The 16019-nt window shown below is 44.7% G+C and overlaps 2 protein-coding genes across 2 annotated transcripts; one reads left to right on the top strand and one right to left on the bottom strand.

Annotated features, from left to right (window-relative positions):
• Positions 1-309: 309 nt before the first annotated feature.
• Positions 310-5828, top strand: LOC130113612 (glycine cleavage system H protein, mitochondrial-like). Its single transcript, XM_056281157.1, has 5 exons — positions 310-470; positions 735-820; positions 993-1056; positions 2497-2628; positions 4899-5828. Exons 1-5 carry the CDS (start codon positions 320-322, stop codon positions 4994-4996), a joined length of 531 nt encoding a protein of 176 aa, XP_056137132.1. The 5' UTR covers positions 310-319; the 3' UTR covers positions 4997-5828.
• A 371-nt stretch (positions 5829-6199) lies between these two features.
• si:ch1073-390k14.1 (deoxyribodipyrimidine photo-lyase) lies at positions 6200-14953 on the bottom strand. The gene is made up of 9 exons (XM_056282496.1): positions 14726-14953; positions 11896-12553; positions 11439-11750; positions 11110-11282; positions 8297-8381; positions 7933-8165; positions 7277-7471; positions 6964-7189; positions 6200-6792 (listed from the first exon to the last, which is right to left on the bottom strand). Exons 1-9 carry the CDS (start codon positions 14951-14953, stop codon positions 6248-6250), a joined length of 2655 nt encoding a protein of 884 aa, XP_056138471.1. The 3' UTR covers positions 6200-6247.
• Between the last annotated feature and the right edge of the window lie 1066 nt (positions 14954-16019).

Here is a 16019-nt window from a genome sequence, read left to right as displayed (position 1 = left end):
AATAATAATACGAGAGAGAGAGAGAGAGAGAGAGAGAGAGAGAGAGAGAGAGAGAGAGAGAGAGAGAGAGAGAGGGGGTAATAAATTACCGTTAAACTTCCGGAGAACAACCGGATCATTAAAGAGGATTCGAGGGTTAAACTTTTAAGATAAATAGCTCGGGTGGTCGTCAACGCCAGTTCAAACCTCCTAGCCAATGGATGGCGGTAAAGTGCCTATAATCCATTTGCCGACCTCGGGGGGAAAAACCCACGAAGAAGAAGCGATGACGGTTATGTCGAGCGACCGTCGCGTGTCTCTCATCAGAAAGCGACCGAAAATGGCGGCGTCCGGCTTGCTCCGATGCTTGTCTGCCAACTTCTCCGCGGCTCTGCCTTTGCTCGCCCGCCCGGCACCCGTGTCGCCATCGCGGCTGGCGTCCGTAGCCTACTTTCAACGAACTTTTGCCACTTCCAGCCGACTTCTAGCAGGTAACTTGTTCGAGAGTCTTGCAACGCCGTGCGAGTGTCGCGTTGGGCTAGCCGACGCCGATGCTACGGGATTGGCTAAATGGCGAAAAGGACGCCTTACGTCTCGGTGCGTCGCAGCGCAGCCGGTTATGGTGAGGTTGCGCTGGGACCAGGTCGAAAACAACCGACCCGCCACCCAAAATCCGAGATCGCGTCCGACCTTGAAATATATATGTAAGTGCACAGGTCCTGTGTTTTGACTCTTATCACTCTGTCACCTCGCAGCGCTCAAATACACAGACAAGCACGAATGGATCCGAGTAGAAGAGGGTGGTGGGCTGGGCACTGTCGGCATCAGCAAATTTGCACAGGTAATGGGTGGATGGATGGATGGATAGATGGGTGGGTGGATGGATGGATGGATAGATGGGTGGGTGGATGGATGGATGGTTGGGTGGGTGTCCTTAGACGTGCGTGTGGGATCATACGTTCTCTCCCTCCCGGAAGACGCCCCATGTCTAACTTGCTTTTTGATGTTCGCAGGAGGCTCTGGGAGATGTTGTTTATTGTGGATTGCCAGAGGTGGGCACACAGCTGGCCCAACAAGGTATGAGTGGCAGAGTATCGGTTAAGACGTTTGAGGTAAATTGCATATTTCTGAATTAAATGGGAACATAAAAACCACGAAGCAGAGCTGAGCAGTAGCAAAGTCAAAGTATCTTTGTTGTCCCTTATGGGGGAATTAGTTTGCAGCCAGTATATATAAAACTCTCACACAAAAACAAAACATAGAAACGCCAAGGTAGAACTGACACATCACTGATGGACAAAACAAAACAACAGGACATAGTGGGCAAGGAGAACCAAAGGATATACAGACCATGGAAACAAGCAGTCTGCAGACAACAGATGAATACTATCTACTATTTAACAATTGAATGGCAGTGGGGACAAAGGAAGCCTTGTATCCCTTAGTCCTAATACAGGGCATCCTCAGCCGACGACCTGAGGGTAACAGCTCAAACTCTGGCCCAAGGGGGTGACCTTGGCACCTCCAGAAGGGAAGTAGCCTTTCTGAACACCTTCCTATTATAAAGGTCGGAAAGCTGGGCTTGACTTCTCCCTGAAATTTTACTTGCCCATTTACTAGCCCATTAGCCCTGTATGTTGATATATTGACGTCGTGAAATGAGACACGATAACGTCTGGGGTTTTGGTTATCGTTATACAACCCAACCATTGTCATTACCCGGTCTTAAAGGCTGCATTATAGTAAAAGCACGCTATTTTTTTGAAGTCACTGGATTGTTTTAGCTGAGGGAAATGAACAATGAATCCCTCTACTTGGTCATCATATCCACCTTACTAATAATAATTTCTCAAAAGTTTTCTTGTGTGTAAATACCTTATGAAAGCACCAATAAACACCCCCAAAATATTGTCACATAATGGAAATATGGTCACATAATAGTGCATAGATTATGATGCATATTGTCTGTATCCTTGGCAGGTCCTGTTTTGTAACACATCCAAAATCTATGAATTTTGGCTTTACGCTAATCTTCCAAATTCGTAATTGATATCTGGTCTTCAAATTAGTTCAGACATTTAAGATCAGGGGCACCATTTTGTTTGGCTAGTGAGTTAACCCGCAGGTATTACAGTACCACTTCCTTTTCACTCAGGGGCGCTCCTGCTTAGAAAGATGAACTGCTTGCTTGGCTCTCTTACCCAAAACAACAAAGCACCTTAACTACACAGCCCATATCCATGTAATGCATTTACTCAGTCATATTTCTGATGTCAATTTTTTTCCTATGCTGTGAGATTTGAACTCTGATTTTTAAATTTTGAGAAAAATTAATTATTTGTATATAAAGATTTTTGTTTTCACTAATGTCCACAAAGGAGAGTCTGCCTTAAATGAGACCCACATGACTCCGTTTAATTCTGTGATGATGTCATTCTGGAATGACCTGAATTGAGCATACATGCATTTATTTAACCCCCTTCATGTCCTGGTTCTGGCTGGCTTCTTCTGTCTCAGATGAGTTTGGTGCACTGGAAAGCGTAAAGGCAGCAAGTGAGCTCTATTCTCCACTGACGGGAGAGGTTGTAGAGGTCAATACACTTCTGGCAGACAACCCTGGCCTGGTCAATAAATCCTGCTACAAAGATGGTGAGTATTAATTTTCATATTCTTATTCAGTCTCTTCTTTAGAGAAAACTTATGAAACGATAAACCAAGAGGAAGAGTAACAGATTGTTGGAAATTGGATTGCAGCAGTATAAAATGTTCAAGCAATTTGGAAATCATAAATGAATAAATTTAGAAGCAATTCTAATCAAGGATGACTGCTTGCATGTTTGTCTCTTTGTACTCTTTTTCAAAATAGTTTGTTGACCTAAGCCTCATGTCATTGTATACTCCATTCCCACTGAATATTGGTGGTCCCAATTTTAAATCGCTAATCCACACAAAGTTCAGAACTTCTTCTATCAAATATCATTGATATTAGCAGGTCTGCCAGGATTGGGCAATGAGTTGACCAGTGTTTTAAGATGAAATCTATTAATCCCTTACACTACCACATACCACTATTTTATACTACCAGATGTTCTGCTCCGCTTATCAGGAGGGGAACTCCACTGGTCCAGTTTTACATTAGTGTGTGCCTATCTTAACAGTAGATAAAAGGACAACGTGAAGGAAATGGGCATTAATGAAGGTGTGAGCTGTAAACAGGGCTTTATTGGCTGAACTTGGTAAAAGAACATTTCTTTAAAGGATAGATGGCAGTAAAGGCAGCGTTATCTGGACACAGACATTTAAAAGGTACAATTATTAATTAAAAGGCAAACAAAAGGCTAGCCCCACTACCGACACAGGATTTGAACCTACTCTCACTCAGGTCTCTTAATGCAAGGACTAACATTAAACAACAACTAAATCCATGTTTCTAATGTTTTCAGATACTGTATGTTTTAAGCAGAGTAAAAATGGGCCTGTACTTTCAATTACAGTTGGTTTTTAAAAGATGCACATTATTTTCACTCTACAGCTGGAATTCTTCAATTATGCATGTGAATATACCTCAATTTTATATGGGATTGGGGGACAGATTGGGGGGCATCCGGGTAGCGTAGCGATCTATTCCCTTGCCTACCAACATGGGGATCGCCAGTTCGAATCCCCGTATTACCTCCGGCTTGGTGAGACATCACTACAGACACAATTGGCTGTGTCTGCGGGTGGGAAGCCAGATGTGGGTGTGTGCCCTGGTCGCTGCACTAGCACCTCTGGTTGGTCAGGGTGCCTGTTCGGGGGGGAAGGGGAACTGGGGGGAATAGCGTGATCCTCCCACGCGCTACGTCCCCCTGGCAAAACTCCTCACTGTCAGGTGAAAAGAAGCGGCTGGTGACTCCACGTGTATCGGAGGAGGCATGTGGTAGTCTGCAGCCCTCCCCGGATCAGCAGAGGGGGTGGAGCAGCAACCGAGACGGCTTGGAAGAGTGGGGTAATTGGCCGGATACAATTGGGGAGAAAAAGGGGACCCCCCCCCCCAAAAAAAAACACACACACACATTGGGCCATTAAAGAGTGACTAAACCGTTGACTATTTTAGTTAGTTTGACATCTACGGGTTAAACACCATGTAAAGGTTAAAACCACGGCAGGTTTTGGTACTTTTTGATGTTGGCATAGCAGGATAAACACGGCTGCAGCTAATGACAATAATAATGGCTGTGTTGGGTGTAGGTGTGCCAAAGTACCAGCATTGATGGCACTATAATTGTTAGTGTTGGCTCCGTCTGTCTTTTTATCAGTGCTGATAAGTGTGCTGGCGCACCTAAATGAAACATACCCATTCTTATTTTTCTAGCTGCAGCTGATAAAATTAATAATGGGTCTGTTAATGGGAATTTACCAGTAGGTCAGATGGACAGGTACGGGTTAAGTTAATAATGGGAATTTACTAGTAGGTCAGATGGACAGACACGGCTAAAGTATTCACCCAAGCTTTAACCAATGCTATTTTTACAGTTGTGTAATATCATGTGGGTAGGGAATCCATATTTGAATCCACAGAAATCAAGAATTGATTATTTCCCATCCCTATGGTACATACTTGGCATCAATGCTTATGTCGGATCATTCCCCTGTCCTTGTTTCTATTGCTGTATTGTATTCTATGCTGTTGTTTTTTGTTTTTCTTGCCCTTCTGTATGTGTTTAAGTGGGAGAGTACTGCTGGCGTCGTGTGTGTGGCTGCCGCTTCTCCCTCTCTTAGCACCCCCCCTTCCCAACCACCCCTGTATGTCGGTGTTATGTTTATCTGTTATCTTGTTTCACCACCGTTTATTGTAGAGTGACTTTGAGTGTTAGAAAAGCGCTATGTAAGTTTGATTTATTATTATCACATGACTATCAACCTAATGTTGATTACAGGTTGGCTGATGAAGATGACCATTGCCAACCCTGTAGAGCTCGACTCCCTTATGGATGAAGCAGCGTACGAGAGGTACATCCGCTCAATCGAGGACTAACCTAGTATTTCCCCAAGGCCTGCTATGCTCCCCTTCTCTTTTCAGTCATAACTGGCAGGGTGATGCACAGGACGTGACTGTCTGTATTGATACTACACCCAGTTTCCACAAGTGGAGCTCCAGAAAAGTACTGACCTGCCAGTATTATAGAGCTATGAATGTTAGGTATCCTGAATCTACTGTTAGTGACTGAATTTAAGGGACCTGTCAATCTGTACTGATGAAACAATCCAGTGTTGAACCAGTGGGGCGTGTATATTGTTTTATTTCTGACTTCAGACCCTCAAACCGAAGGGACGAAAGACTCAGCACGGGCAACAGCAGTGCGTAGGCATTTCCAAGTGGGGGTCTATTTGTATTCTGGTTGAGAGTGGCAGACGTAGAGTTTAAGAAGCACACTGGTCTTGATGTCAATAATAACAAGATCTACACCGCATGTGCTAATGTGTCACTGTTGCAGTGGGACTTGTACAGGAGAAAATAAACCTTTCCTCATATTTTTTTCTTTGTGGCTACTTATTCTTCCGTTATCCCTAAAGTAACACTTGCCTCTATACTTAAGTGGAAAGTATAAATGTTAAATGAACCCATACGCTAGAGTAGAATGTAGAGACTTAGTCCATACAAGTGTTGCCTTGATGCACTTGTTCAGGTTCTCTTGTATTGCTCAACTGCAACAGGTGCTTCACATTATGCCCGGCCACCTTACCGTATCATGTAAACGGTCCCATACATAATTTTGCAGTTAATATGGTAACATAAATACTTTGTAATTCACTTTGGATTAGTGTCCTTTCTCACCTGATTAAAGTAAATAAATGCTATTTAAATATCCTGATTTCCCAGACCATCTGTAACCTATGCTAAATGCTTCCTCTTAATGTATGCATGGAAAACTTTTACGGTTAAAAAAAATAAGCCACCAAATTCAAGTGTCTTAGGCTGTTCGGTAAGTTCAGAGGTGGACAACCCGGCTTCAGAAAGTAAAAGTCCTGCCACGTATTTGTTCCACCCGTGCACTACACCAGCTGAATTTAATTAGCACAACTCTTCAGTTAGGTAGAGTGAAATCCCCTCGTTTAGTGAATGGCTAGAACAAATACATGGTCGAACTTTTACTCTCTGGAGCCGGGGTGTGCACCGCTGGGTAAGTTTAGGCACAACACCTATTCCAGACCTGGTGAAAATAGTTGATCGCTTAGAACGATCTGGTTGTGGCTACCTCAAAACATTCATCCCCGTATCTCGGGATCATCTGCGTGAGGTAACCACACCTCCAGGTACTATGGAGAATCTGTCCTTTGCTGCAGGAGTTCTCCTGGCCCTTCCCCGAGGTGCAGGAGGCTGAGGAATACCCTCCATCCTGCGATAGTCGCTCTCTGACCTCTCCTTTCTCTGGGCTCCCTCATGCATCACACTGGCAGTGAAGTCTCTCTCATTAAGGAAGGCAATAGTCTCATCCCGCTTGCGGCTCACGTAGCCCCTCAACACCGAATTGTATGGATTAGAAGCGGCATCTGCGTCGGGATCATCTGACTGGTGCTTGAACTCCATGCGAGTAATGACAGGCAGAAGGAACTGCTTTCCTGTATTCACCACATCCCCATTACTCTCCCAGAGGCCCAAGGCCTCAGAGACCAGGCGCGGGGGTAGAGGAACTAAGTCACACCCTGTGCGCTTGTCCACAAACTCCTTAAACTCCCTTCGCACCAGAGCGACATCCTGCAGAGACTGGCTCCTCCTCATCTCTAGGTCTGTGACTATTCGCTCAGGGTAGTTCTGACCAAACGCCACACCTACGAGGATAAAAAGAGAATCGTTACTCATCGAGGTTGATGTAAAAACACAAGGGAGGTCAGATAAAAAAGTTAATTATTGGAGTGTTAAGCTTTATTAGAAGACAATCATCTTTGCTGGCCATTAACCCCAAATCCTGTCTGCTGTGATAATGACCAAGCCTATCTCACCTGCGCGGCGCAGGATGGAGGACGGACATTGCCAGGGTTTGTGAATGAGCTCATCAGGCAGCTCTGCGAGTTCAGGGCACCATTTCCTAACATAGCTGCCATTAGGGTCGCAGGTCATTGCCGCATCAACAGGGTGCATGACAAAGTTCCAGTGGTCAAGCCCACACATGCCACCATTCTGCCACATCATAGCGTCTATGGCAACATCTGCATCCACCAGAGTATCCTACACAAAATAAGGATATTAGGCGTTGTGGGTCAGTGTTGCATGTCCATGTATGCACACATTTCTGCTTAAGTGTGAGTGACTTGCCTGGAACCAGCGATAACCCTCTTGCCAAGGCAGGTGCAGGTATGCTATGAGGAAGGATGCCACCACGTGTCTCATGTAGTTGTTCATCCATCCTGATAGCCACAGCTGCCTCATGGCTGCATCCACCAGAGGATAGCCCGTCCTTCCATGCTGCCAAGCCTTCAAGTGGCCACGCTCCTTGCTCCAGCGCAGAGCCTGCGGACGACAGTGGATGAATACTACTCAGCAACACTTAATGAGGGAAAAAAGAGTCTGTTATGCCCCTTTTCCACTGGCTCAATTCGACTTGACTTTTCCGTTTTCCATTACTGGAGAGTACCGGCATTTTGGTACTTGTTACCGCTTTCCTGGTACCACCTTTGTCGAGGTTCCAAAAAAAAAAACTGGAGCGGGTACCAGAATCAATGCAGACCAGCTACACTGAGGAGGCACTGTTACGCTAATGGAAAATGACACTCATCGAGTCGAGCCGGTACCACGTAGTGGAAAAGGGGCATTAGATATTTTGTTTTCTGTTTTGATAAGGTATGCTCACTTTTATGACTGCCATGCATTAAGAATAGATGGGAGGGGGAATGACTGGAAGAAAAAAAAAACAGTACAGTAACTAAAGGTTAATTTATGCGTGGCTAGCATGTGAGCTCATGACTGATTACCTTGTACGGAGGCCTGAGGGACTCCCAGGGTAGGTCAGGGAATAGTGTTAGCTGCCAGTAAGCCAGATCCCTCCAGGCCAGTTTGCGTTGGAACTTGGGAGATCTGCAGCGTGCTCCCTTGGCATCCCACAGCAACCAGCGTGGACTGAGCTGTCCAAAGTGGAGGTAGGGAGACAAGCAACTCGTGTTTGGTAAATCTGCCCTCCCCGACTCCTTTTCGTATCTGTACACACCTAAAATACACGGACAGAGTCGTTTTAGTACATGTAAATCACTGATGGATCAGTGAGACATTTAGACAGCGGACAATGCCACAGCGTTCCACTATATGCTGTGTGCACATCATGTGTGTGAGGTCCCCCACCATCATGAAGAAAGGCCTCTAGCCGAGCATGAGCGCCTTCCTCGCTGAAGTCCCAGGAGCTGCGGATGTTAGCTGCCCAATCAATCTGGATGCAAAACAAACACAGAAAATTGTCCATGAGATCATTCTCTCATCATCCAGGCATTCTCCTTTGTGTTTTGAAAACTGGTTCAGCCGAAAGGGCAACGATCACGATCTTCAAATTTGGAGTCACTGGTGCTGGATATCGGGCCAATACTAGGCTGAAATGGAGTATCGATATCAGAGACTGATTGTATATCAATTATTTTGCTCACTGGCCCCAAACTAATACTCTTAAGATTGCACAGTTCAGCAAAATTAATGGATCAGAACTCAGTATCTGTCAATACTTGAGGATCCATCAGTATTGGCACTGAAAAAGCCATCAGTTCATCCCTATTTTCAGTATTATTCCTATGTTGTAGGGATGGCACTCCATTAGCAACTATAAATTGAGCAGTCTTCTGTGTCTCTAAAACGCCGCCAAAATTGTGTCTGCTGGTGACATCACTGATGGACAATCCATGAATGTGAAAATTCACCACCTGGTCTGTCAATCGGCTGCATTGTGTAAGAAAATATGGATATCAGGAATCAGGAACACTGTCAGTAATGCAACACAAAGACAAAAACACATATCCCAAAACTACAAGAACACATATATCCAAACGAGAACACATATATCCAAACGAGAACACATATATCCAAACTAGAACACATATATCCAAACTGAGAACACATATATCCAAACTGAGAACACATATATCCAAACTAGAACACATATATCCAAACTAGAACACATATATCCGAACTAAGAACACATATATCCACACTAAGAACACATATAGCCAAACTAGAACACATATATCCAAACTAGAACACATATATCCAAACTAAGAACACATATATCCAAACTAAGAACACATATATCCAAACTAAGAACACATATATCCAAACTAATAACACATATATCCAAACTAAGAACACATATATCCAAACTAGAACACATATATCCAAACCAAGAACACATATATCCAAACTAAGAACACATATAGCCAAACTAGAACACATATATCCAAACTAGAACACATATATCCAAACTAAGAACACATATATCCAAACTAAGAACACATATATCCAAACTAGAACACATATATCCAAACTAGAACACATATATCCAAACTAGAACACATATATCCAAACTAGAACACATACATCCAAACTAGAACACATATCCAAATCAAGAACACATATATCCAAACTAGAACACATATATCCAAACTAGAACACATATATCCAAACTAGAACACATATATCCAAACTAGAACACATACATCCAAACTAGAACACATATATCCAAACTAGAACACATATATCCAAAGTAGAACACATATATCCAAACTAGAACACACATATCCAAAGTAGAACACATATATCCAAACTAGAACACATATATCCAAACTAGAACACATATATCCAAACTAGAACACATATATCCAAAGTAGAACACATATATCCAAACTAGAACACATATAGTAATAATAATAAAATTTTATTTGTATAGCACCTTTCGTACATAAATTGCAGCTCAAAATGCTTTACATTAAAAACGGGAAATAATAAAACCCAGCAACAATACAGATAAAATAAGTTAAAAATAATAAAACCACAGACCTAGGCAAAAAAAAACCCAAACATAAAACAAGGCGAGAAATAAAACCACAGCACAAGATAAAAAATAATAAAACCAAATATAAAGTGGAATTAATTAAAAGCAAGAGCATCAAAATGGACGTTGCTTCTCTTGTTAGGGGAGTCTATTCCAACTCGTCGATGCATAAAAACAAAATGCTACTTCGCCATACTTTTTGTAGTTCGTTCATATATCCAAACTAAACACATACATCAGGGGTGGCTAACCATGTGCCATGGAGAGCCATGTGTATGCAGGTTTTCATTCCAGCCGGACTCCACGCCAGGTGATTTCACTGATTAGCAACCCTTCAGCCAAAGAGGAAGACTGTATCAGTGAAATCACCTGGTGTGGAGTCGGGTTGGAAACAAAAACCTGCATACACGTGGCTCTCCACGGCACATGGTTAGCCACTGCTGACATACATCCAAACTAGGCAACAACAAAAAAATCACTGTCCACTAGAACAAACGCCAGCCAGGATGACTGATGGAACTGACGGTCTGCATGGGCTAGCAGTTAGCTTAGCCTGCCCCGCTTCCGCATCCTGTCAGACCTCCCTTGGTGTTACCTCTTGGGGTGTGGCTCCAGGCAGGGCCGTGGCCCCTGGGCCCACAGGACGCAGCGGGCCGAGCTCTCCCAGCCGATCCAGCGCCAGCTCTCCCAGCCATCAAGCGAAGACACAAACTTAGACACGGACAAAGGCACTGCATGGACGGTAGTGGGTGAGACCGCTGCAAACGTAAGTTTGCGCCGCCATCTTCCTACACCGGGAGCGGACTATCAATGCTGCATAGCTGTATTACAAAATACAAATAACTACAATACATTATACAGCTGTACAATATAGCATTGTTATTGGCATTTTCTTATACAATGCTGCCTATCGGCAAACCAGGAAGTACGTTTTCCCATTCATGGACTCTCTGCAGTGACGCCAGCGACAGACACTTACCCACACGACTTATGCGCTCTTTCAGAGACACACAGAAGACTGCTTGGTATCGTGGCTGCTAATGTGTTATCCCTACAACATACTATACAAAGTTGAAAATTGTGATTGTATCCCGTGAAAAGCTGCCCTGCAGCGGTTACTGACCACAGTGCCATCTTTCCTGCGGGGCATGCGAGCTAGGCCCAGCATCTCCAGAGGTACTCCCTGAGGCCAGTGGGACGGTGTGGGCAAAGATACAGGAGGGTCCAGGGGGACACCCAACCCAGAGCTTGGGTTTTGCTGACAGCAACTCATAAAGTGAGACACTGACCCGATACCTGTATTTAAAATAAATAAATAAATAAATAAATAACATGTTAATATCAGCTTGAGTAACATGTTATCAATTAGCTCAAGTTGGTGTTCTTACATATTTAATACAAGGCCTATTCATCCATGCCCAGTAGACCAACTCAAGTTTTGTTGTGGCTAACCTCGTAGCCCCACCCCTTCTGTGCTGACAGAGTAAGGGTCTCTGAGACAGTAGGAGTGGACCATCCTGCATTCCACGCCATCTCTCCGAAGAGCCGACACCACCGCGTCATCCCTCTCCTTCAGCCAGGGCTCATAAAGGGCACTAGCCAGCACCGTCTTTGCCCCAGTCGCTTTGACGAGCCCTCTTAGGGTCCACAGAGACGATCCATCCCCTTGTGCATCTTTGTCCGCCTTAAGGAAGACAAGATGGCTGCCGATGTTTTCCAGAGACGAGCAGAGACAGGACAAAGCTTGATGGAGCCAGTACTTACCTGTTAAAGGACAAACAAGAGTGGTTACACAAAGGTTGTATGGATAGCTAATATTAAATATCTATAGAAGCACATTTATAGCCACGAATGGTGATTATTTTCTTTAACACTGTGATGTAATCAATAGTCACATTAATGAACTTACTAGCTCCCCCGACTGCCACGGTAACCCCTGACCCTTCCTCCTCACTGGGGCACCAGATAAAGACAGGTATAACAGGCACACCCAACTCCAGAGAGCCAGTTAGAGCAGGGTTGTCGCAGAGTCGCAAATCCCTGCGAAACCACAGCAGCACAGGTGGCGGAGCCGAGGGTGAGCGGGACAAACCCACCACATGCTGTCCGCGGCCCTTTCGTCGCTGTCGTCTATTCTTGGGGCGCTTAAGCTTCTCGGACTCGCCTCGGTCTGAGTCTCTGTCCACCACTGGCTCAGCTTCCCTTGCAGTGTTGTGTGCGGAAGCTGATACGAGGGAAACGGTTGAGTCGCAGGGATTCTGGCTTGTAGTGAATGCCCCCTTTACGTCTTTCTGAAGCAGGGTGTCACCAGAGGTCTGCGGTGGCCTAAACTCACCCCGAGTTCCAGTCTGTGGGGACTCTCTGTTGAGGCTCTTCTTCTCACCTGCTGCTACTTGAGCATAACTGGTCCCCCCGTGCTGCGAGACTGAGCGAGGGTGACCTGTAGACTGACTCTGTCTGCCCTTAGGACTCGCAGGCCTGGACTCGGTGCTTGCAGTGGCCTGTTGCTGACCTTTAACCTCTAGGAGAGAGAGAGCCATGGCAATCTCGAGCTCATCATTTTCATCCTGTAAATTGGAAAAATTTCACATTGCCAAAAAAAGCTGGGGTTAGGAATGACAAATGTCTGGCCGTGAGTGATCAGTGTTGCTTGTACAATTAGACTGCTGGATTACCACCAGGAACAGGGCTGCACAAATTCATCATCTCTGGACTAGGATGACCAGGTGTCCCACTTTATGCGGGGCTGCACAACATTTTTATCCCGCGTCCCGCATTTTGATTGGGTCTAGTTTTCAAAAGTCAAACCAGTGAGACAGACGCTTTTCTAAAATCTGGCTTTTATGTATTTCACGCCGTGGCGCCGAACCAAGCGTCGTTTCTCCGGAGCTGCTGATGAAGTCGCTAAGGAGCGACGTATTTTTGGATGGAATGTTTATTTGCCATGTTTGTTTTATAATGAACTTTCTTCAAGAATCTGTACGTGAATATGAACAATGTTCAATAAAAAATATATTAAAAAAAAAAGCTAAGGAGCGACGCATCTCACTTCCTTTCCAACCCTCTGAGAGTTGCACATGCGCAATAGTGAGCGGAAGCGGAAGCGACAGGTAACGAAAACAGCAAAATGGCGGCGGCCGATGCAACGCCGTCGCGTCCTAAAACATGTGAAGTGTGGGAGCGTTTCACCCTCCGCCACCTGCCAGGTGCGTAAGGTGGACCTTGCTTATCATGGCGGCACCTCAGTAATGCGGGAGCATGTGAAGAGGAGGCACGTTGGACACCTGGACGATGCGGACGCGCCTCCGGTAAGATAGTTAGCGTGTTAGCTAGCTAGCTATGTATAGACGGGAGTTGTCTGGGCTTTTAACATTAACATAAAGCCAGTACAACTCCGTCTATACCTGCGTACTTTGCCTGTCCTTGCTTTACAGAAAAAAATTGGTACTTTTTTAAAATTTCTTTTTTATATCAGCGCTTGACCTGCCCTTGGTTTTAAATGGAAAACAATTCGAATTTTTATTCATCTTTTGTATCAGTAGTAGCCTAATGAGCAGCGAAGTTTAATAAAAGACGAAGATGAAGTATTCATCTTTATTGTTAGTTAGTACATGCCCAAAACAACCTCAAGCTAAAATTAAAAGCTGGTAGCTAAATAAGAGCTGTTGTTTTGCGCAATTATTATCTGACTAGCCGATTAATCGTTTCAATAATCGAGGACTGGTCGACTATCAAAATAGTCGTTATTAGTTGCAGCACTAATTGAAGTATACAGTTTTAATGTCTTTCTGCTTTAGGTTTGCTGCTAACTTAGACCCCCAGACCAGTGTTTCTCAACCCAGTCCTCAAGGACCCCCTATCCTGCATATTCTTTGCAACCCTGAATAGGTACCTGTTTGTAGTTATTCAACCAATCAGCAATGAATTTTGTCAGATGTTGCACACCTTGCATAATTAAGTGCTGCGAGATGATTGGTTGAGTAAGTACAAGCAGGGCTACCTATGCAGGGTTACAATGAAAATCTGCAGGATAGGGGGTCCTTGAGGACTGGGTTGAGAAACACTGCCCCAGACAATGAACAGCCTATGTACACTGAATTAAAAAAAAAATTGAATGCATTATTTCCATTACAGTAACATGGTCTTATGGGGGGGGGGTGCACCTGGCTGCAGTTGCTATATTGATAATGAACAAATACCACCAACTCAGTTGCAGGTAAATACAGGAACATCTAGGCCTATATAAAGCAGCCACTAGGAGCTTATATTATAAATGATTACGTAACAGTCTCAATTTAAAACTGACGTCTTACCAGTTTTGCAGAGTGAGTAACTAATGTTAGAACTTTATTTATTTATTTTTTTTACATTATATTTTGTTACTGAGGCGGGAATCAGCCAAGTGACGCGCTACCGCCTTTCGTCCAGCAGGGGGCGCCAAAAGTCAACACGAACTCCTAGTAGTATATTTAAATGAAATAGCAGTTCAAGCAGTCTTTTGCGATACGTGTGTCGCGCATGTTGTTATGGCGACGAAGGTAAATGTTAGATATATTGTGCAGCCCTGCCCTGCCCTGCCCTGCACTGGACGTCCTCACAACGTTAAACCCCCCAAAAAATACCATACACAAGCCTACCTGTGTTCAGACAAACGTTCACACCAGAAATGGGGCAATAGTTGCAGCTAATTCTTTTATCTTTCTACCCCATTGGCAGCGTAACGCCACATCAGTACTTACCACGGAGAAATACTGCAGGTAGATGGAGGTAAGGGTGGAGTGCAGAGACGTGTTAAGTGTGGTCAGGGGTCGGATGAGAGAGAAAAACTGCGCGCGGGTCTCTTCTTGTCCTAGGAGCGAGACGCAGGTTCCGAAGAAACCTTCTGGGTCTTCTCGACCGGCCAGCAGTTCTCCTAACGCCTTCCTCAGGAGGCCTGTGGCGTCTTCGGATCCGGCTGCTGGAGGCATCTTCAGCGGAAAGGTGCGGGGTGGAGGGGTGGGGGGACCTCTATTAACTTCTCCCGTTGATAAATCCACGTTAGGTGTGCCTTTCTTTTTTTCTTTTTTTTTTACTAGACCATCGAAAAGGAGCAGCAAAACTCCAGCATGGGAGAAAGGAGCCGGGGGTGGTTGTGGAGTCCCGATCCGTGCCGGTCTGTTCCAGGCCAGCTGATATCGCCTTACGCAAGCCATGCGGTGAGGTTTTGTAACCAAACATTTTTTTTCTTTTAATGCTTTATTGAAAATGTAAACGTACAATAAGTCGGTCATTCCATCCCGTTAAGTGAAAGTATATACATAAAACAAACGTAATGATTCCAACAAAGTGGAAGGATATAAAAAGTATATAAGTAAATAAGGGATAAAAATAAATGAACCTAGTGTAACCTATTTTTCTGGACTTAGCCTGTTAGTGAGTTTAAGTTCCTGTTATAAGCTGTTGCCACAGCATATGCCTTGAACTCTTATTTTGAAGGCGGAAGAGAGAGCGGAAGTGCTGTACACGGTGTTGTTGCTGCGGAGTTCTGTTGGGGGGAGAATCCAAATGAAGTGGTCCTCATATGAAAGTGGAGCCTCCGTATTTGTTATTTTATAGTTTCATACCGTATAGGCCACATCTACAAACCCTCGGTTACGTTGGTGGCAGCGTCCCGCAAAAGAAAGACGTTTAAATGACCGAAAAGAAAGGTTCGGAGAGTCAGTTAGCTTCTCGGTTAGCCTCAGCTAGCAACGGCGGAGCTTCGTCGTGTGGGACCCGGCGCGGTGTGTGCACCAAGACTTCACTCGTCTTGCTGCTGTCTTCCGAAATAGTCGAGGAGCAACATGTGGAAATACGGAGGCTCCACTTTCACACGAGGACCACTTTATTTGGATTCTTCCCCCAACAGAACTCCACAGCAACAGCACTTCCGCTCTCGCCGCAGCCTTCAAAATAAGAGCTCAAGGCATCTACTGTGGCAACAGCTTATAACAGGAACTTAAAATCACTAACAGGCTAAGTCCAGAAAAATAGGTTACACTAGCAGCAGACTTA

This window comes from Lampris incognitus, chromosome 6 (genome assembly GCF_029633865.1).
Source record: "Lampris incognitus isolate fLamInc1 chromosome 6, fLamInc1.hap2, whole genome shotgun sequence".
Lineage (NCBI taxonomy): Eukaryota > Metazoa > Chordata > Actinopteri > Lampriformes > Lampridae > Lampris > Lampris incognitus.
This window is presented reverse-complemented; position numbering and strand designations above follow the sequence as displayed.